Source organism: Schistocerca cancellata, chromosome 1, assembly GCF_023864275.1.
Source record: "Schistocerca cancellata isolate TAMUIC-IGC-003103 chromosome 1, iqSchCanc2.1, whole genome shotgun sequence".
Taxonomy (NCBI): Eukaryota; Metazoa; Arthropoda; class Insecta; order Orthoptera; family Acrididae; genus Schistocerca; species Schistocerca cancellata.
In genome coordinates, this window is record NC_064626.1 from 780,459,902 (window position 1) to 780,483,440 (window position 23,539).

General features: G+C 40.1%; 1 protein-coding gene across 1 annotated transcript in view; it reads right to left on the reverse strand.

Annotated features, from left to right (window-relative positions):
- LOC126162301 (trypsin-1-like) overlaps window positions 1–23,539 on the reverse strand; it is a 67,427-nt gene that overhangs the window by 18,268 nt on the left and 25,620 nt on the right. Inside the window, exons 3-4 of the mRNA XM_049918723.1 lie at window positions 5,826–5,964; window positions 3,068–3,184 (exon numbers count right to left, since the gene is read on the reverse strand). Of these exons, the coding sequence (XP_049774680.1) occupies window positions 3,068–3,184; window positions 5,826–5,964 (256 nt within the window). The remainder of the gene's footprint in view (window positions 1–3,067; window positions 3,185–5,825; window positions 5,965–23,539) is intronic.

The window sequence follows — 23,539 nt, forward strand, 5'->3', positions numbered from 1 at the left end:
CAAATGTTCCTGGCTCAAATAAGAACCGAGCACCAAGACTCTTACCAAACCTCGATTTTACGCGCAGCCGGTTCAGTCCTATTTGTTACAGTACGGATTCTGTACTGTTCGGTTACATCTGTTTTTTCCGTTACTGTTAGTTGTACGTTAACAGTGATACAGAGCGAAATATGGATAGGTTTATTATTGAAGAGTTTGTCGGTATGCATCTCGGGAACTGTTCATTAAAGCTACGGAAGAGCTTCGCATAGACGCTTTGCTAAACTGATCCCACGGTGGTGGCAGTCATATCACAGTAGTTTTTTATCTGTCCATAGGCACCTACACGGAGCTGTATCCTTTTGTGTTATAATGATTCGCATATTTCACAGTTTTTCGTTGTGTGAAGAAATTTCCAAAGAAACGTAGGTAATCTGTGTAACAAACCGAGTAAATCGTAATCACACTGAAGACTATTTGTCACCTGTACGAAAATACCCAGAAAGTATCCCTCTGGCGCTCAAATATTTTATCGGTAGAATTCAGCTTCATCCTGTATGGAAATGTCACTTAAAGTACCGACACACCAGAAGGTGGCGTATAGGGGCCTGTGTCCAGCCAAACATTGTGACAAATATCACAAGCTTAACTGGAAGGTTAGTGTGCGAGTACCGGATGCTATATGAAGTACCTAAAAGAGTGTTTGTCGCATCTCACGATGAGGACGTTGCTTTTCTGCTTATGGGGGACGTTACTGTAATTAGTACGAAAGCCATACTCATAAAAAAAGTCATTTATTCTTCTTTATTACTTGTACGTAATATTTAGCAACTTATTTATGGTGGCATTCCAAGTCTACGTAATAAGTATTAATTTGGATTTCGTGTTGTGTTTCGTGTCGTTAAAATATTTTGATCTTATTCAAACTAAAACACATCAATGAAAGTAAATTTCTTTTTCCATAATTCGACAACATTCCATAAGTTTTGCTTTATGTTTCAGTTGTTATTAATGAGGTTATAAATTTCGTTACTCCTTTTATTGCATAAGAAGCTAAGCACTGTTGTCCAGACTTAAATCACTGACTACTGTGCACGGAGTTATTTGTCGCGGACGACATGACCGAATTTAAATATACTAAAGAAGAAGTGTCGTGTCTCTCGTGATGTTTAAATTGTGTGACCATCACGCTATGGATTTATTACTGTACAATAGCTCTTAAGACTACGTAAACACAGAGCAAACCTTAAACAGTATCCATTATCATCAAACCAGAGGGCTGTGTGCTAATATATTGTTTTCAGTTCACGTAATTCAAGACAGTAATTTACCTGCTTGATAAAGTAGATATCATGAAGTAAAGGTAATTAGAAATGATTAATCCTCAAAACACGGGTAAATCGCCATTTATGTGAATCAGCAACTGTTACAATTCGTTATATCATCTCCAATACCATCGTAAAAATTACGCCACAATTTTATTTGTGAAACATGTGATCTAATTCGCCTCTGTTTCAAAAAGTCTTACATCAATAATTATTTTTGTCTCCAATCACTTGTTTACTCGTCGCGACCAGAGGAATGCAGGCTGACTACGATGGGGAATGCTTCTGCGACAGCTTAATACAGCTGCAGCTCCACCAGTGTAGAAAACTGCTCAGGTCGTGTCATTGGAGAAATGAGATGCTTCCATAAGAAATCAATACCAGACAGGAATAAGCAAAGATAGAAGTGGCCCTGTCTTCCTAAAATGACGTTTGCCAATAGAGTATGAGTAGTATCGAAAGAGTACAATGTCACGAATTCTGTTCAGTAAACTTAATTAATAACCCCGTGGGGAAGATGTAAACAAATATGTAAATCAAGTTTCCTTATTCCGGCTGCTTCATGTTTCTTATCCCTTTAACTACCAACAAGCAGCAGAGGACAGTCTGCCATTTTTTTATTTTTTCTATTAGCCTCGATGACTTCGCCTAATTTGTAATGTCAGTCATAATTTCGGAAAATAATTACCAAAATTTAATTATGTTGACGTGTTGGTTCACGTTTCCTCGCCAGCCTGTGTGGTTAGAACCAATTTTTAAAAACCTATATGCTCGGAACAGTCTGCTATTATATGTGGACTCTGCTCAAGGTTGCTATGAGAATTATATTATAAAAACACTTAATGTTGAATAAGAATAAACTATATCTCCTTAAAAAGCCACCAGTAGAAACATGAAATGGTTTTTTAAAATTCAAACTTTAAACAATAAACGTAATTTTAAATTATTTGTACGTCGAAGGTGATCCTCATCATAATTAGTCAATATATTTTCAGTTTTGTCAATTTAAACAACACATGCCTGAGGAGCCCGACTGGTATGTAACATTATACGTATTTTCTGATGAGCAGAGTGATATATATGACGAAGAAAAATGTTAAATTAAATATTAAATATTAAAATATTGTTTAAAATTTTCAAACAAAGTGTTTAATCATTGAAACAACCTTAAATCTAACAATGGCATGCTGTAACATTATGAGATTGTCAAATCTATGTTAATAGCTGAGGAGCCCGACTGGTATGTAACGTTATACGTATTTTCTGGTGAGCAGAGTGATATATATGACGAAGAAAAACGTTAAATTAAATATTAAATATTAAAAAATTGTTTAAAATTTTCAAACAAAGTGTTTAATCATTGAAACAACCTTAAATCTAACAATGGCATGTTGTAACATTATGAGATTGTCAAATCTATGTTAATAGCTGTTATAACAGGGAACAGAATAGAAATAATAAATGAAACTGGGAAAGCGAATATTGTCTTGCGTGATTGTCTCTATTGGAACTCCAAAGGAATGAAGACATAAAACAGAAATGCAAGTGAAAGTTTATAAACGACAGGAAACAGCAATAAAAGCAGTAAAAACGAGTAGATGAGTACCCAGATCTGTAGTCAGCTACTGACAGAGCGTACTGACTCAAGAGAAGCAACAGAAATAAAGCTGGGGGATCGGCGAGTGTAACATGGCGGCAAGTCACTTTCCATCGCTCCCAGTGTAGCTGGAGTCACCCTCCTGATAAACTGTGGCTGTGCTTACCGACAGGTAGCCCCATCCAGCGGCGACTGCATTCGCCCCGTCTTCTACCTCCTGTCCCTGCGCCGGCAGCTTCACTGTGGAGACGGTCACTCCATCCAGAGCTAGCGGAGGAGACACCTGCACACGAGACCACAGCTGAACTCAACTGCGTGCGGGAAACAGTGTGTTCCAACAGCAAGAAACTTGACAACTGCACAGCGAATTACATATTAATTGGCAATTTCATGAATTTTATAATCTTAACTACAACGAAAACTACCACCTTCTCAAAGAAAGAAATCTGAAAATTTGCGTCATCTTCAGACGCTCTCAGTATGAAACCCTTGACCAGTACAACAGACGTTAAGGCCGTGTTTATTTTTAAACAGGTGCACTCAAGTGGGACAGGGACTTTGTACTTTTTAATTAATACATTACCATAGCCCTTTCTGTTCACCTTTTTTTCTGTCACGTGTTTCTACTTCAACGGTTTTTCTTTTTCTTATTTTCTATAATGACAGTTTATTAGTAGTATTAGTTCCTTCTTGTAATATAAACTGAGTAACGCCAGTAATTTTTACTAATTCAAGCTCTTCTGTGAGTTAGATTTAGCAGAATATAAATAGAGCCAAAGAAATTGGTACACCTGCCTAATATCGTGTAAGGCTCCAACGAGCACGCAGAAATGCCACAACACGACGTGGCAGGGAGTCGACTAATGTCTGAAGTAGTGCTGGAGGGAACTGACACCATGAATCCTGCAGGGCTGTCCATAAATCCAAGAGAACCAGGGGGTAGAGATATCTTCTGAACAGCACGTTGCAAGGCATCCCAGATATGCTCAATAACGTTCATGTCTGGGTAGTTTGGCTAGCGGAAGTGTTTAAACTCAGCCACTGGAGCCACTGGACATGTGGGGTGTCGCATTGCCCTGCTGGAATTGCCCAAGTCCGTCGGAATGCACAATGGATATGAACGGATGCAGATGATGAAACAGGATGCTTACGTAGGTGTCATCTCTCAGAGTCGTATCTAGACGTATCAGGGTCCCATATCGGTGTTGACGGGCCCAGGCGATACGTAAAGCTTTGTGTCGTACAGTCACCAAGGATACACATATCGCTGATGTTTCGTTGAATTCTTCACACCCTGATAGTTGTTGATGGCCCAGCTTTGAAATCTGTAGAAATTCGAGGAAGGGTTGCGCTTCTGTCACGTTGATTCTCTTCAGTCGTCGTTGGTCCCGTTCTTGCACGATCTTTTTCCGGCCTTAGAAATGACGGAAATTTGTTTACCGGATTCCTGATATTCACGGTACATTCGTGGAATGGTCGTACGGGAAAGTCCTCACTTCATCTCTAAGTCGGAGATGCTGTGTCCAAACGCTCGTGTGCCGACTGTAACACCATGTTCAAACTCACTCAAATCTTGATAACCTGCCATTGTAGGAGCAGTAACCGACCTAACAACTGCGCCAGACACTTGTTGTCTATAACAGTTTCTTTGACGCTTCAGTGTATCTCTTCAGGCACAATACAACATATTTGAATACGGATATAACAGATGCTGTTTTCTATATTTTCCACAACTTCCGGATAATAAACTGCTAATAAACTAATAGTATAAGCAGATAAAACATAGTTGTCAGGTTTGGTTCTATTTTTCTGTCTTTCTGGTAATTTGCTCTGTGTTCTAGTTAACTTATCTGTATTTCAGTCTCCCCAGTAAACATACTGTACCCATTCCTGAAATATTATACAATAGCTATTTCACAATTCTGTTTTTGCTAATTTTTTCCACATTTAATAGAATACTGCAGATTAAAATTCAATAAATAGAAATTCTATCGTTGGTATAAGCGAACTGGACGGTAAAATTGCAAAATTTGTTGTTTTTCACTATTTTTACTGAAAAACTTATTTTTCTTTCAGGTTTGCGTAAAACTTGAAAATTTAGTGATTCTTTGTTTGGAACTGTAGTACTTGAGATATTTATAGATTTCCCTTTTTTTTTTTTGCAAATATCTAAATGCTCTGGAACTCTGTTTAAACAATTTTGGGTTTCTTAAACTGAACCGACCCAGCTCTTATAGTTTTGCGGTCTTTTACCATTTTTGTCTAAAAAAAAGTCGTAACTGTTTTCCAAATTCCTTGGAATTCTGGTTAACAATGTTGAAAACTTGTGCGCCACAAATGTCTCCACTCGTATTCGTGAATTCAGACTACTAAGGCCAGAAGAATAATGGTTATGGAATTAGTTGTGACAGGGTAAATATGTCTCTTGGTACATAATACTTGACCAAACATGCGTCATCTAGAAAAGGCACTAATTGAAGTTACTTTTGGAAGAAGGAGGAAGACTGAATGCGTTTTAACGATGATCATTCCAAATGCCACATTATCTGATTGTGCGAGGAATGGAAAGAGATATCGCGCATACGTTTTTCAAAATGATCACCCAAATAATTAACATGAGCAGTTTATTGAAAGCATTGAATACTTAATGTGAATGACCTGATTGCGATCTGAATAATCATCCTCTCATGTTATTGAGCACTAAGAACTGTTATAAGAGATGTTAAAGGAGGATCCACACTCGATTATTTTAATAGTCACTGAGGACTGACCATAAAATGACGAAACTTGAATTTGGCTTTTGCATTATGGTATCGAAACAGTGAGTGATCTGCGACATTTCTCCTGCATTATATCCTATGTGAATTCTATAAAGGAATGTAAAGAATTATATGAAATCCATCGTACAGTATTTGTAAACTCACCCTCAGCAATGCTATATCTGCAGATGAGCCCACTTGACCAGTATAGTTCACGTGTACGATGTTCTGCTCCACTTGGTGGATGGAGCCTCCACTCGTCTGTGAGTTTGTGCCGGCCAATATGTACTGCTCAGACGGTACGCTGGAAACGATCATATTAATTGGCAGAACGAGATATCTGACAGCACACTGCGCTCACTTATGCACTAAGAAGACACACTGTCCATAACAAGTGGCTGCGACGATTCGCAATTACTGATTGTTAATATGTATTTCTTCCTCTTTTTAGGAAATACAGGGAGCAGATAGTTAACATATGACCAATCTGATACGTACGTTTAGATTTCTCCCACGGCTCAGCTTCACTGGAGCGAGGAGTTAGACGTTATAGAGAGATGGAGCGCCCCGCGATCTGGAATAGTTTTAAGCAGCGCACAAGCGTGGAAAAGGGGCCTTGTTTCGACTTTCGAGAAGGCAGCGTACGCTGGTCAATGAAGGTAGCCTGCGCTTGTCGGTGTCACGTGCTTGTTTCCACGCACGTGACCGCAGGCAGCGAGGGGCAGGCAGTCTTGTAACCGCCGCTGACCGGAATAACACGAGAATGCAACATACTGTTGCTCGCCCTAGGGGTGGTGGTGCAGGACGAGTGAAGCCGCACCGTGCTGATGGCTGTGGTCTTGGTCTCGTCTTCACAGTCTGATAAACGGTGTGAGATCACCAGAAACTCCATCTCGAGTCGTTTCTTTAGGTCGTCTGAACTGTTAAATTCACTTGTCTGGTGGAGTCTAGTGTCAGTGATGATCTACAGGACGTTATTCTTTTTTTTGGTTAAAGGGAGGAACTGCACGTTGTGCTTATCTAAAGTATGGCTAACAATGTGCGCTGTTTGGTCATAGATTTATAATACTCGGTCCTGCTCTGTATTAATGTGTAGATAGCCAATACGGTAGTGATTTGTTTAGGAGCTATTTTTTCTCACTCGCAGTTTCAGCCTCGAGCATTTCCACGCTGGACAATACTTTGAATTCGTGTACAATTGATTCGCCTTATTGTAATAAGTAATTAATTGTGCATGTCGCTCTGTTGTAGAAGCCTGTTGTAATTGTGTGCGTTAAGGTAATTTGGCACAAGGCGTGGGCACACCGGAGAATTGCACAAATGGCTGTCTTACTTCAGCCGCGTGTGACAGAGAAGGTACCATTTTTCTCTGTGTGTTCCACCGAGCCGATGTCTGCACACCTGGGTATAAAGACGCGTACAATTTAAATTTAATGAGCTATTATTTTTATTGATATTGATTTCGTCTATATTTGTATCTTACCCACTGTTCTTAATTAGTAAGATTCTGGGTTAATATTTTCTTAAAACTGATAAAACTTGGCCAGGTAGTGTAAAGGAACTGTGGCTGTCAGCTGTGCATTACAATTCTAACTTCCTTACGGAGTAGGGTACCAATTATGATTTTTGGGTTTCGAGATTTTGAGTAATTGGATTTCTTTCAATTTTCACCTTAGGTAACTGAATGTTGACTAAATACAGTAAAGAGTTTTCTTATTGTACGTCTGGAGCAGCTGTGTACAGTTCTTTTATAAAAACAAATTTTTAGTGACTGTTCAAATTCTTAACTGTTTTAGAGGCCAAGATCCATTGTTCCTTCTCAAGATTGGTTTGAACAGGTTTTGCAACTGTTTAAATTATTAATTGTTTGAGGGCCAAAGCCGGCTGGCCTGTCGCAGGAGATATTTCCAGAATGAATGAATGTTTGGAAGGTAGCAGACGAGATACTGGCAGAAGTAAAGCTGTGAGTACCGGGCGTGAGTCGTGCTTCGGTAGCTCAGATTGTAGAGCACTTGCCCGCGAAAGGCAAACGTCCCGAGTTCGAGTCTCGGTCGGGCACACAGTTTTAATCTGCCAGGAAGTTTCATGTCGCAGGAGATGTTTGAAAATACTAACGACCAAATGAACCAGCTCAATTAAATTCCGCCATTCAACAAACTTTCCAGTTACAAACATAAATAATCGTAATATTCTAAGAATATTATATACAAAAGACAGCAATTGAAGAGATTTTATACGCAAATGGAAACATATTATATCATAGTATGTCTATACGTCGCTCCTTGGGGCCCATTGTGTCGCTGTAAATATTTTGAAACCACATGGACGAGTTTGTTTCATGACTAGGAGATTCTCTGCCACTTCCATTGGGAAACACCGCTCCAAGCAAACACATAGTGATTCTTCCTTTCTTTTAAGAATGATACGCCTTGTAGGTTATACATCATACGTCACAACTGTGTGTGACAACATCAACACCTGGTTAACCGTCTTTAAAAAAAGGGAACTCTGCTATCTGTCCATATTCCTATGAGTGCCAGTGCCACAACCTCGTGGAGAAGTGCGTACGGACGTTTGGTGGAACTGAGATAAGCCCTCGCTAGTTTGCTGCTTTGAGATAGTCTCTTGAGACGTGTACGACATATAGAGCTGGTAACGCATTGTGCCAAAGGGCACCTACACAGGTTCGAGTCAGATTCTGGAAACGGCCCGCTGTCAAAAGTTACATATAAAAGTACTAAAGACCTAAGGGTCTGATAAATGTGTTACACCTGCCATGGTGCAGCACACTCCTTATTTTACAAAAATAGAGAAACACCGTAGTCACTTCATTTGTACATTGCCGGTCCGCGTCCGCTCGTTGTAAATTGCAGAACAAACCAAGAGAATAATGCAGATAGTCCAGTTTCAAGCAGGTCCTTCAATAATCCATAGAACAGCAGTCAAAAACATAGTCCAGTTAACGGGCAGATCACGAAAGTACGATGTAAGTGAGGTAGAGGCTATAGCATAACACGTTTCGTAGTGCCTCGCAGCCGCTCGGCGGCCGGGTTTTATCTCATGTCCGAAGTCCGTGGCCAGGTGAAGTTTACAGTGGCCAGGTGAAGTTTACAGTGGAGGTCGTTGGATATCGATATCACTGACGGAAGACAGAGATACAGCTTCCGTTCCTCTACCTTTAATCGGCGCTTAGGGCCAGAAGTAGCCCGGTCGATATCGTGATCAGCGTATGGGAAGGGTGGGCATGTCATCTAAATTTTCACAGGCAATCTCGGCATCTCGACATGTGGAATCTCTGAGACCTCGGTTGGGCCGGCCGTGGTGGCCGAGCGCTTCTAGGGCTTCCGTCCGGAACCGAGCGACTGCTACGGTCGCAGGTTCGAATCCTGCCTCGGACATGGATGTGTGTGATGTCCTTAGGTTAGTTACGTTTAAGTAGTTATAAGTTCTAGGGGACTAATGACCTCAGATGTTAAGTCCCATAGTGCTCAGAGCCATTTGAACTATTTGAACCTCGGTTGGCGGCAGGGAGAGCAGTGTTGATCTTGAAGTAAGAGGGAAAGGACTTTTGGGACGGTGGTGGTTGTGTCGAGATAGAAGCCGTTAAGTGTAGGCTCAGCTAGTTTTAACAAGAGACTGACAGCCCCTTCCGCATCTGCGCTTTAAAGATGAGAACTAACCACTCGGCTTTGCAATTTGAGGCTGGCTACAATGACGCCAGTGTCAAGAGCACTATGATGTTACTAGAGCGGAAAACCTGAAAGGTACTGGATAAAAATTGAGTAACGTTGTCCGAAACGATTGTTTCTAGGGTCTATTCAATGACAAATATATGTATTCTGCAGTGCGCTTTATAGTCTCCTTTTATGTGGTATTTGACATTCTAACGTGAGGAAATTTGAGTAACAAGTTTATGACGAGGAGCGGCAAGTCGACGAAGAGAGCGCCGGCTGGTTTCACATGGAGGGGATAGTAACAACTGGAACCATTGCAGGGGTGCTGATTGGGTTGACTTGCATGTCTTGCATGGGCAGACTGTCCTCTCGATAATTTTCCAGCCTTTAGTGGAGCGTATTTGTCACACAGTTGAGTTTAGTAAACCCGTGAGGTTTTTCATTTACTACTGAGAGAGGAAGCGAACGAGGCAGCGCAATGGTTAGCACACTGGACTTGCATTTGGGAGGACGACGATTCAAGCCCGTGTACGGCCACACCGATTTAGGTTTTTCCGCGATTTCCGTATATTAATTAAAGAAAATGCTGAGATGATTTCTCTGAGAGTTCAGGGCCACTTTCCTACAGCATCCTTTCGTAATCCGAACTTGTGCTTCGTCTTTAATGATTTCATTGACAACAAGACGTTAAGCGCTAATCTCCGCTTCACCTCCTGAGAGAGTAATAGCAAAAGCCCACAAACTGTTTTCGCCGCTAAGTTGCAAGTTCAGGTAAGTTAATGTGTCTGAAGTATCGGTATACAGTCAGTTGCAGTTTCTTTATGAGAGAGTGTGACTACTGTTCGTATGATGGGCAGGAGCAAGCTGAAGTAGCGACATGTTTTAAAAAGAAAGCACCCACTTAAATTTCATAGTGGATGGACTATAGTATAAATGATTTACGTTAGTGTCATCAGCTGTAATTATATGCTAATATGTCCATCTGAGACTTGAAAGAGCAGTTTCGAAGCAAGCAAACTCGATCAGTTTAGGAGGTTTGTAGATATTTAGAGATGTAAAAGAAGAGAACTAGGTACTCGGCTTCTCTGGCTGCTTCAACGACATTTAAACCAATATAGCTTGACATATTCGACCTTTTTTACAAGTTAAACCTACCTTCCCAAAGCACCGAGCTCTCTTAGCTCCAACGTGTTGGTACACCTGCATCATGCAGTTTGTAGGCTAAAGTCCCTGAAGTTGCCGTTGTTGGTTTGGTCTTCAGTCCGAAGAATTGTTTGATGCAGATCTCCATGCTACTCTATCCTGTGCAAGTCTGTTCATCACCGAATAACCATTGCACCGTATATCCTGAATCTGTTTTCTATATCCATCTCTTAGTTTCTCTGTGCGGTTTTTAACCCTCCATACTTGCCTCTAATACTAAATTGGTGATCCCTTGACGTTTCGGAATGAGTCCCATCAACCCATAGCTTCTTTCAGTCAGATTATGCCACGAACATCTCTATGCCCCGTTCTGTTCAGTATATTTTCATAAGTTACGTGCCCTACCCATATAACCCTCACCACTGTTCTATAACACCACATTTAAAAAGCTTCTATTCCCTTCTTGACTAAACTCTTTATCATCCATGTTCAAATTCATACGTGGCTACACTCCAGAAGAATATTTTTCAGAAAAGGTTTCCCTAGGCTTAAATTTGTATTCGATGCTAATAGATTTCTCTTCTTTATTCTCTTCTTTCATTGCCACTCTACATTTTATATCCTCTCCACTTCGGCCATCGTCAGTTACTTTGCTGCCCAAATAGCAGGAATCAGCTACTACCTTCAGCGTCTCGTGTCCTAATCTAATTCCCTTAGCATTACCTAATTTAATTAGACTACCTTCGATTATCCTTATTTTGCTGTTGCTTATGTTCATCTTATATCCTCTTTTAAAGACCCTATCCAGTGTGTTGAATTGCTCTTCCCAGTCCTTTGCTGTCTCTGACAGCATTACAATATCATAGGCAGATCTCACTTTTTCTTTTTCTCATTGAACTTTAGTTCCTACCCCAAATTATTCTTTTGTTTCTTTTACTGCTTCCTCATTGTGTAGACTGAAAAACATTTGGGTTCGGATGCAACCCTGTCTCACTCCCTTGGCAACCACTGATTCCTTATTAAGCCCCTCGACTCTCGTAACTGCCGTTTGGTTTCTGTACAAGTTATAAATGGCCTTTAAACAAAGCACTCCGTCTTCAGGCCACAAGTGGCCCATCGGGACCATCCGACCGCCGTGTCATCCTCAATGAGGATGTGGATAGGAGGGGCGTGTGGTCAGCACACCACTCCTCCGGTCGTTATGATGGTTTTCTGTGACTGGAGCCGCTGCTATTCGGTCGAGCAGCTCCTCAATTGGCATCACGAGGCTGTGTGCACCCCAAAAAACGGCAACAGCGCATGACGGCCCGGATGGTTACCCATCCAAGTTCTGGCCACACCCGACAGTTCTTAACTTTGGTGATCTGACTGCGGCAAGGCCTTTTCCCAAACAGCATTTCGATCCTTGTATTTTACGGATGGTACTCTCACATCTTCAAAGCGAGTATCTCAGTCAACATTGACAAAAGGTTACTCTAAGTCTGCAAATGTTATAAAGGTAGGTTTTCCTTTTCTTAACCTGTCTTCTAAGCGACCTCGTAGGGTCAGTATTGCCTCGCGTATTTCTACAGTTCTTCAGAATCCGAACTGATCTTTTCCAACGTTGGCTTCTACCACTTTCTCCATTTTTCGGTAAGGATTTCGTGTTCACATTTTGCAACCATGACTTATTAATCTGATAGTTCGGTAGTACTCACACCTGACACTACTCGCTTTCTTTGGAAATGCAGTTATTATATGCTTCTTGGAGGCGGAGGGTATTTCACCTGTCTTATACAATTTGCGCGCCAGGTGGAAGAGTCTTGTCATGGCTGGCTTGTTCTCCCGAGGCTAACAGTCGTTCTGACAGAATGTCGTCTACTCTCAGGGCGTTGTTTCTACTTCTCTTTTGTGCTCTGTCAAATCCTCCTCGCAGTCTTATATCTTCCATCTCATGTTTACCTACGTCCTCACACAACTTTTCCTCGGAAATGTCTTTAATTCTCCTATAGGCGGTATCTTTCTTTTCCCTGGTGATATGCGTCTAACTCCTTACACTTTTCCTGTAGCCTTTCATGCTTAGGCATTTTTCATTTTCTGTCAATCTTACTTTTAAAAGTTTGTATTCCCTATCGCCTGCTTCATTTGTTTCATTTTTATATTTTTTCATTCCATCAATTAAATTTAATATCTCCTGTGTTATCCAAGGATTTCTGCTAGGCCTTGTCTTTTAAGTATTTGATCCTTCACTATTTTATGTCGCAGAGCTACCCATTCTGCTGTATTTCCTTCCCCTTTTCTAGTCAATTGTTGCTTAGTGCTCCCTCTGAAACTATCAACAACCTCTGGTTCATTCAACTTATTCTGCTCCCAACTCCCTAGTTTCCTACCTTTTTCCAATTTTCAGTTTTAATTTGAAGTTCATAACCAATAAATTGTGATGAGAGTTGACACCTACCCATGGAAATTACTGTTTAAAATCTGGTTCCATAATCTCTGTCTTACTATTAAATAGTCAGTATGGATCCTCCATCTGTCTTAGGTCTTTTCCACGTATTAAACCAATTATCAGCTGAGATTAAACTATGCTCTGTGCAAATCTACCAGGTGGTTTCCTCTTTAATTTATTTGCTCCAATACATCTTTTATTTTTCCTTCTCTTCCTTTTCCTGCTATCGAATTTTAGTCAACCGTCACAATTAAATTTTCGTATTCCTTAACTATCTGAGTAATTTCGTTTACCTCATCATTCATTTCTTCAAGTTCTTCATGTTGAAAGTATCTAACCAAAATTGTTTCCTTTTCTATTAGTGAAAGTATCAATGATAAGATTAATCCAAATTAAGTACTCAGCAAACCTGCATCTGACTGCATCTGTGAACTTGTTTCTTGGACTTCTCAATTTTGCCAGAAATGCAACATGTATTTGACTCAGCAATCAAGTTGCCGTTTGTGCAATGGCATTAAGATGGTACTGAAAAATTAACTTTTGGCCCTGATGTTTACTTAGTGAATTTACATCTTGGCTGTCATTTGTTTGTCTCTGGATGTGACTTAGATAATTATCATTACGATTTGAAAAATTCTGTTGACAGTACTGATGAGTGAGTGGGCGACCAAAGGTTTGTCGTCGTTGGTAGTAATCATTGGTTCCGTATGGTTGATGTCGGTTATGGTGCCACATTTGGTTTCCTTGTATAACAGATGTGTTGGAATTATTCCACTGATTCTCCCAGTTTCTCTTGTTGTTACTGTACCGCCGATTATTTTGTGGGGTATTGCCATATTGACCATTGGGGTACGACATTGATGAAAAGGTGTGATAATTTTGATTCCTGAGTGGGAAGGCATTCACAACGTTCTGCTGACACTGGGGTTGTGGAAGAAAGCGCCTTGCATTTCCATACTGAGGCCTATTATTCGGAAACTGTCTGCCGTTATTACGGAAACGGTTGTCTATTCTTTTGCGTTTCCGGGAAAGAGTGTCGACTACATCGTGGATTGTGTGTTTCATCCAGTTAAAGAAGCTGTAAAACATCACGAAAAGTGTTGAAGTTTTCTGTGCGATTCCCTGTCAGCAACGGAACTCTCAATGATCTAAGTAATTTTGAAATACAAAGCTGAATGAGACCGGAAGGGCTGTAAGGTTCAGTTAAATGTTAATTCTGTTGAATCATGTGGTCAAAATATTGTGTCAAAGTGCCAAATTGTGAGTTACAAAAAGGTGGCATATTTAGCAACTGATCTTTCACAGCACGCTGTGAAGTGGGATTCCAGTAAGCATCAAGAAATTGTTGTTGGTATGACTGGAAAGACGAACATTACTGTGCAATGTATCACATTCGCGTTGCAGGTTCGCCTTCCAAGAAACTGCAGACAAGTTCTAATTGATGTGCCACTGGCCAATTTGGAGGAAAAGCGAATGTAAATTGTGGAATCCAATCAAGAGGATGTAAATCATTCGGGTTATTCCGGAACGTTTTAAATTTCTTGATTGACAGGAAGTGTTTGTAAACTACATTGTCTTGGGTGGAAAATGAGGAGCATCATGGGGCAAAGAAAAATTGCCTGGGAAGCAACTACTTTATACAGGGTAATATTGTGCAAATGGAGCCTGTGAAGATAAGAATGGGGGCTGTTGTTGCTGGTATGCAAATGGATTTTGCTGCTGTTCTGGGACAAAATTACGAGGCGCCCTGTCGTCCTGTAATTGTTGCACAATATCGGAATGTTTACTATGAACTGAGTTGAGTTCTCGTTTTTGTTGTTCATTATTAGTGATATGTTTACTCTTAAATTTAGCCAGCGCTTGGTATTCAGTTGTTTCTGAAAATGGAACTGGGGTTCTCTGATCTAATTGATTTTCTGCATGAGTTTCCAAAGTGGGTAATCTTTCCGTTATGTTCCCTAATTAATAGTGGAATTGCTCACCCTGTTTACTGACCTTTGTTTTAAGTTGAGTGACGTCAGGGTTTGGGTACATGATTCGAAGGCCTGTATGTGCTCAGAATGAGCAGAGGAAGTTTGTTGCAACTTTTCAATAGACTCAGGTGGAAGTGCTGCATTGATTCTGTACCTAAGGTCAGTAACGTCACGCTTATGCGTTTCAATGATATCCTCTAATTTATTGTCAGCTACTTCTTTAAATTTGTCGATGGTTTGGGTTAATTTCTGAATGTTACCGGTAAGGTATTCGTCACGTTTTGCGTTCTGTTCATCACGCTTAGCATTCTCTGCATGGTATTGACCAAATTGTTCATCACGTTTAGCATTGTCTGCACGGTATTGCGCAAACTATTCATCATGCTTTCCATCACGTTCGCTCAGTAGTCGAAGAAAACAATCTAATTTATCTTCAACTAGAGCTGGGGATGTCACCTCGGGATTTGGGTGTTGCAACTCATATTGCTGGGGAGGGCTGCTAAAAAGTGTTTGAGAATTGTCAGATGAAATGATTTCTCTGTCTGTGAAAGAATATTGCAAGAGAAATTGGCTGTCGGAATCAACCACATGGCTTTGTGAAGGTGGAATTAACATAAATGAGTCATGGGAAACTGTTTCTAATTGGCTTACTACATTCTGAGAATCCGAAGGCAGAAGAGGAACCGATGCAGAATTTTGTGACTCGGTGGCGTCATTACTTTCCGCAGCATTGTTGTCAAATTCCTGATCACTTTGTGAAGTAGGAGGGTTAGCTGACAAAACTAGGCCGTTGTCTGGTTGTTGTTGCTTACGCGATTTTGAGGAACTGCGTAATTGTACTTTATCACCCTGTCGATTTGTTTTGGACATCTTGAGAGACACAATATGGCGGAAAAAATCTCAAAATGGTCGTAATTCACAAGACGATATTTTGTACACAAAAAGTAAAAGAATTAGAATGGACACATAAAATAAGTACAAACAGAAGCTAGAGGTAAAATAAATATTCACAAGCGTAGCAGCAAACTCAATATTACGCAACTAGCGATGCAGCGCACAGCTGAAACAGTGGTGTAGCAAGAAACGCAATATTACGCAACTAACTGAAACAGTGGTGGGGAAAGGAATGCTCAAAAACAAAGTTCACAGTTACAGAAAATATATTCAAGTACATAACCACAGAGGATGTCGCCAAGTGAAAGTATATAACCCAAATTGTATCCTTTTTTATTAGTGAAAGTATCAATGATAAAATTGTTCCAAGTTAATTACTCAACAAATCTGCATCTGACTGCGTCTGTGAACTTGTTTCTTGCACTCCTCCATTTTGCTAGAAAGGCAACATGTATTTGACTCAGCAATCAAGTTTAAGATAATGATGCCGTTTGTGCAGTGGCTTTAAGATGGTACTGAAAAATTGACTTTCGGCCCTGATGTTTACTTAATGAAATTATATATTGACCTGAATAATGCCAGTTGTGGAATGGCATAAAATTAGTTATTTGAAATAACTTTGCTCTGATAATGTTAGTTATACCAAAATCGATTTCAAACCATCAACTGCACATATATATTGCATCGAGTCCTCATTTTCTTTACGTTCTTTCATTGGTGAGTAACTTTACTACTCATTTTCATATTCAGTACAACGAAAGGATGTGGATTATGATTCAGGCTGTTAGATTTAAGCACACTGTTGATCTTAATATATTTATATTGGTAAAATTTTAAGTCATGCACAAAACCTACCATTTCCAACATTTTTGTAGCATGAATCACTCTTGCAAAAAATTTTACAAAACGCTTACTGTGTCAAACCTTGGACATACAAATCTTCTCTCATTTACATGCTAAAGTTTTCTTAAGGTAACTGCTCAGCGAGCCCAACTCCTACCTTAAAGCTGTCCACACACGTCTGCTTCTTCCCGGCACCTAGCTGCGACTCCCGAGTTTTTTACTGCGCGCGCGCCCGGCTCTCTTAACCATCAAAGATCTTCCTACTCGAAGATATTATACTCATTCCACCTTGCGGTTGGCCACTACCGACTTTATTTTCTGGATCTACTCTGATCAGACCTTAGCACATACCTTTCAATGTCTGCAGAGCTAGTAGGCATATAAACTTGTGCTACTGTGGTGGGTGTGGGATTCGTGTCTATCTTACCTATGATAATGCATTCACTATGCTGTTCATAACAGCATACACACATTCATATTTTCTTATCCATTATTAACCCTGCTCCTGCATTATGCCTATTTGCTTTTGTGTTCATACCCCTGTTTTCTGCTGACCAGAAATTCTGTTCCTCCTGCCACTGAACCGGTAATTCTTACTGTATCGAACATCAAGCGATCCATTTTCATCTTTCAGTTTTGTAACCTACCTACCTAATTAAGGGATCTAACATTCCACACTCCAATCCGATGAACGCCAGTTTTATTTACCCTGATGACAACATCCTCCTGAGTTTTCCCTGCCTTGAAATCCAAATTGGGGCCTATTTGACCACAGGAATATTTTACACAAGAGGATGCCATCATCATTCAACCGAAAATGCTCTCGAGAAAAATTACAGCTATAGTTATCCTTGCTTTCAGCCATTCACAGTACCAGCACAGCAAAGCCGTTTTGGTTGATGTTACAAGGTCACATTACTCAATCATCCAGAGCTTTGCCCCTGAAACTACTGAAAAGGCTGCTGCCCATCTTCGGAAACCACACGTTTGTCTGGCCTCACATGTGCTGTATGGCTATCAGTGTCAAGGAGGCATGCAAACCACCCCACCAGACGGCAAGGCCAGTGGTTTATGGGGTGAAATGTTGTACTGTAAAGAATGTATGCCAGTCTTCACTTTTGTGAGAAAGTTTGGCGCCGATGCCATTGTGAGACACACCAGTAGTCAGGATAAAACTTTTTATGGGTCACAGGGGTTAACATATTCGACTCGCATTCGGGATGACGTTGGTTCAAACCCACGTCCGGACGTCCAGGTTGAGGTTTCCAGTGATTTTCTTAAATAGATTCGGGCAAATGCTAGGATGGTTCCTTTGAAAGGGCACGGCCGATTTCCTTCCCCATCCATGAAAAAATCTCAGTCTGTGCTCCATCTCTCGCGGCCTCTATGTCGACAGGACGTTAAACCCAGTGTTTCTTCCTTGATAGGTCATAGGTCGCCAACGAGCTTATTTCAGATAATGTTTTAACTTGTGAAAAGTCCTGTGACACCGCTTTGGACATTCATATTTTGCACGTTTCTTGCTTAGATTATCGAGGGGTCAGCTGATGTGAGAGACACTTGTAAATTTTACATAATAGTTTCTGGATTTTTTCTGCGGCATCCACATGTTGCTCAGTCGGCTGAAGTGTTTTTGCCATTTAATGTGGAGTCTAATTACACCATTTAGTTTTGAACGAACTCGAAACATTCGTAGGATGCTGTTCAGTTCATTTTATTGTGATGTTTGGAACAGTAGACGTCAGTTCACAAAGCATTGCCCTCTCATATCAACACTCAATAACGTATCATCCAGATGATTAACTGGGTTCAGAAAGTTTTCGATCATCTATTCCAAAAAAACTTTGGAATATCTTTGTTGCAACAACAATTCGGAAAGACAACCTATTGCGCCTGTAGAGTCCATCTGAAGTGTTGGTGTCCATGAATTGGCCTGCAGCAACAATTGTAAATAAGCTTCGTATCTACCAACATTAGAGACTTACTGTTCACCTGATAGTCCTGACATAAGCTCTTCTGGCCTTGGAATGGGGTAAACGTTAATTTCTGATTGTACACTCATTCACCACCGAGACATAGGGAGCCATTTGCTCTTCGTAACACTACCAGGCATGTTGTCCATTGATAGGATGTAAGGGGAACAGGATATCTTGAGGCACCAGACAATTTAACTATGACTTGACGTCATCTCACAACACTGCTGTCACTGGTCTAACTTTAAAGTAGCGAAGTGTTGCGGAAGCCGTAGCTATATGTGAACTACATAATTATATGCGCATCTTAAGCCTGGTGAAAATAAATATAAAATTTGTTACACATTGGCTGTAGGTCATCGAATGTACAACAGCTGACAGAGTGTTGATGACATCTACTATTTTTAAACAACAGATGTAAAATTGTCCAACCTAAAAACGTTTTGTGCCTGACATTGATGGTTCAACTAAGAAATTAATTGGGCCGATGACAGTTCACTAACACGCTGTTAGTTTGCATTTAACGCACAGAGTTATGCACTGCTTGCTGTAGGATTGTAATCTTTGTGATGTCGGCTGATTAGACAGAGAATTGATCAATGTACAGTTTTCTTCACTTTTAATAGACCTAGTGAATAGGCATGAACAAGGAATTTTATTAATTGGTTGTTGACCGGCAAGTCGGTTTGCGTGGCCATCATTTTATGTATTAGGATCGTTAGTGGCACGGAAAGCTTTTTCGGTTGCTCTATTATAGATTTTAGATTCAGTTTTCATTCCATAGACCCAAAAAAGAGAAGATTCCCGTGGGTGTGGAACATGTCAGAACGTATAACGTAAAACATTTGAATATAATACTTACTTCCCTGATAATATGTCAGGAGATTGTCGAAGCAGGTGAATACAATGCGATAAACTGGAAAACTTAATACTTACAGAATTAACATGCTGTTAGAACAAAACATTGTTATGCCTATTAATAAATTTATCATACAAAAAATAACTAATCTTGACTGTTGTGACTAATTGTAAGTCTGTCAAGACTGAAATGTAACAGACATTTTTACTTAATCTGGCTTAATAGTCCAAGTTAAAAAGTAGAGTAGAAGGAGTTGCCTATCAAAAAGGCTTTCAAACTCTGTTTATGCCGTACTTTATCTGAAAATAAGTTATTAATGGTATCTGGAAACTTATTGAAAATGTGTGTTACTGAATATTGGACCCCTTTTTTGGAACAAGATAAGTGATTTTAGGTCTTTATGTAGATTGTTCTTATTCATAGTATTAACACTATGAATTGAGCTATTGGTTGGAAACAAAGATACATTACTTGTAACAAAATTCATTAAGGAATAAATATACTGAGAAGCAGTGGTTAGAATACCAAGTTCCTTGAACAGGTTTCTACATGATGTTCTTGAATTTACAGCACAAATGATTCTTATCACACGTTTTTGCACCCTAAAACCTTTGGTTGGTTTGATGAGTTACCCCAGAATATGATCTTGTATTATATAACAGAATGAAACTAAGCAAACTATGCAAGTTTTTTATATTTATATCTCCTTATCTACATAATTCTCACTGCAAATGCAGACTTTTTTGGCGCTTAAGCAATTCTGTGGTGTGTTGTTCCCAACTGAATTTATTATAGAGTTGTAATCCCAGAGCCTTAACACTGTCAACCTCTCTTCGATGTGCATGACTTCATATGTTATACATATGATGGAAGGAATCTCTTACAGGTTCTGAACTGCATATAGTGGGTCTTCTCAAAGTTTAATGACAGTCAATTAGCTTTAAACCATTTATTAATGTCAGTGGAAATTTGATTAGAAGCTATTTCTAAATCTATACTTGACTTGCTACTTATTGCAATGTTTGTATCATCTGCAAACAAAACAAACTTAGCATCTGGAATTGTAACAGACGAGAGGTCATTAATGTACACAAGAAAAAGCAATGGACACAAGATGGAACATTGAGGAAAACCACATGTAGTTATTTCCCAATTAGATGAAGACTGACTGCTTACTGCAGACGTATTTTGCAACGACACCCTTTCTTTCCTGTTAGATAGACAAGACTCAAGCCATTCTGCAGCATTGCCGGCGACACGATGATATTCTAATTAAGAGAATTCAGTGGTTCACACAGTCATAAGCTTTTGACAGGTCACGGAATATGCCAGAAGCCTCTAATTTATTATTTAATGAATTAAGTACATTCTCACTGTAAGTATCAGAACCAGTAAGAAATCCAAACTCTTACTTGGACAATACATTATTTGCAATCAGATGCTTAAGGAGATGCATGAACAAACCTTTCCAAATATTTTTGAGAAAGACAGCAAAAGTAAAATTTGTCAATAGTTTGATGGTATCTCTTTATCCCACTTCTTGTAAAGAGGCTTAACTTCAGCATATTTTAACCAGTCTGGAAATGTTCGACAGATAAGAGGTTGATTACACAAATAAATTAAGATAGAACTCAACTCGCATGAACACTCTTTGATTCACTTCGTTGATATTTTATCATACCCAGTGAAATACTTAGCCGGCTGGAGTGGCCGAGCGGTTCTAGGCACTACAGTCTGGAGCTGCGCGATCGCTACAGTCGCAGGTTCGAATCCTGCCTCGGGCATGGATGTGTGTGATGTCCTTAGGTTAGTCAGGTTTAAGTAGTTCTAAGTTCTAGAGGACTGATGACCTCGGAAGTTAAGTCCCATAGTGCTCACAGCCATTTGAACCATTTTTTTTTTTGGAATACTTAGATTTTAATGATTTTATGATGGATGCCCTCCCCACATGAACCATGGACCTTGCCATTGGTGGGAAGGCTTGTGTGCCTCAACAATACAGATAGCTGTACCGTAGGTGCAACCACAATGGAGGGGTATCTGTTGAGAGGCCAGACAAACGTGTGGTTCCTGAAGAGGGGCAGCAGCCTTTTCAGTAGTTGCAGGGGCAACAGTGTGGATAATTGACTGATCTTGCCTTGTAACACTAACCAAAACGGCCTTGCTGTTGTGGTACTGCGAACAGCTGAAAGCAAGGGGAAACTATGGCCGTAATTTTTCCCGAGGGCATGCAGCTTTACTGTATGATTAGATGATGATGGCGTCCTCGTGGATAAAATATTCCGGAGGTAAAATAGTTCCCCATTCAGATCTCCGTGTGGTGACTACGCAAGAGGACGTCTTTATCAGGTGAAAGAACACTGGCGTTCTATGGATCGGAGCGTGGAATGTCAGATCCCTTAACCGGGCAGGTAGGTTAGAATATTTAAAAAGGGAAATGGATAGGTTAAAGGTAGATATAGTGGGAATTAGTGAAGTTCGGTGGCAGGAGGAACAAGACTTTTGGTCAGGTGGATACAGGGTCATAAATACAAAATCAAATATGGGTAATGCAGGACTAGGTTTAATAATGAATAAAAAAATAGGAGTGCGGGTAAGCTACTACAAACAGTATAGTGAATGCATTAATGTGGCCAAGATAGACACGGAGCCCACGCCTACTACAGTAGTACAAGATTATATGCAACTAGCTCTGCAGATGACGAAGAAATTGATGAAATGTATGATGAGATAAAAGAAATTATTCAGGTAGTGAAGGCAGACGAAAATTTAATAGTCATGGGTGACTGGAATGCGACAGTAGGAAAAGGAAGAGAAGGAAACATAGTGGGTGAATATTGATTGGGGCTAAGAAATGGAAGAGGAAGCTGGCTGGTAGAATTTTGCACAGATCATAACTTAATCATAGCTAACACTTGGTTCAAGAATCATGAAAGAAGGTTGTATACATAGAAGAACCCTGGAGATACTAGAAGGTTTCAGATAGATTATATAATAGTAAGACAGAGATTTAGGAACCAGATTTTAAATTGTAAGATATTTCCAGGGGCAGATGTGGACTCTGACCACAATCTATTTGTTATGAACTGTAGATTAAAACTGAAGAAACTGCAAAAAGGTGGGAATTTACGGAGATGGGACCTGCTGCCGGAGAATTCGTTGATAGAGGAATCGACCTCGCTGTCAAATGACAGAGATATAGCTGTGAGGATTGGAAAATCCAGTTTGTATGCTTCAAAACGGTGAAGCAACTATACTGAAAATGTGTATTTAGAGCTACGTGAGCTTGTTCTCCTGTATTCATTCCATCGAGCGGATGCTGATATCTGAAACACAGCCCAGTCTTTCACATACCAACTAAAAACCCCAGTCGTTGCGTAGGACAACATTCATTCATATGCGTCTATGGTTAACTGTCATCAAGTCCGCACAGTTCTTTAAACAGAACACTTTTTCGACGAACGTAATGTTTGTATACAGCAATTAATGTATAAGGCAGACCAAATTTTAGTTTTAATGGAGAACTATAAGTACATGGTAGGAAAACGAAGAGAAGGTGAAATACAAGGAGAACTGGTGAAATTATGTGAAGTGGGAAACTTTCTGTCTGAATTTTGCACAGAGCTCAGATTAATAATAGCAAACATTTTGTTTAGCAATCACAAAAGAAGGCTGTATATGTGGTTGAGATCGGGAGACTCTGGAACGTTTCAGAATGATGATATGATGGTAAGCCAGAGGTTTCAAAATCCCATTTTAAACTTGTGTTGTGGTATAACGGATATTCGCGGCAATTGGTATCAGGTTTCTGTCCATCCCGTTGTATGCAAATGACGAGATAATTGTAAGATAGCTATATAGTCATTGGATTCCAAAATAGTTCTATTATTTATGTATGATGTTTTGGTAATTTTTGTACATAAACGTTTTTTCTATTTGTTTCGTACCATTATCGTGTGGCTCGGCTTATTATCTCTGGCAGCATCTTCGTCGCTGACGCCAGAGACAGTAAGCCGACCACTGCCACGCAAAAACCGACGGCCAGCGCAGAGAAGAAGATCCTACTTACGACTGTTGCTCTCTGCCTTCAAC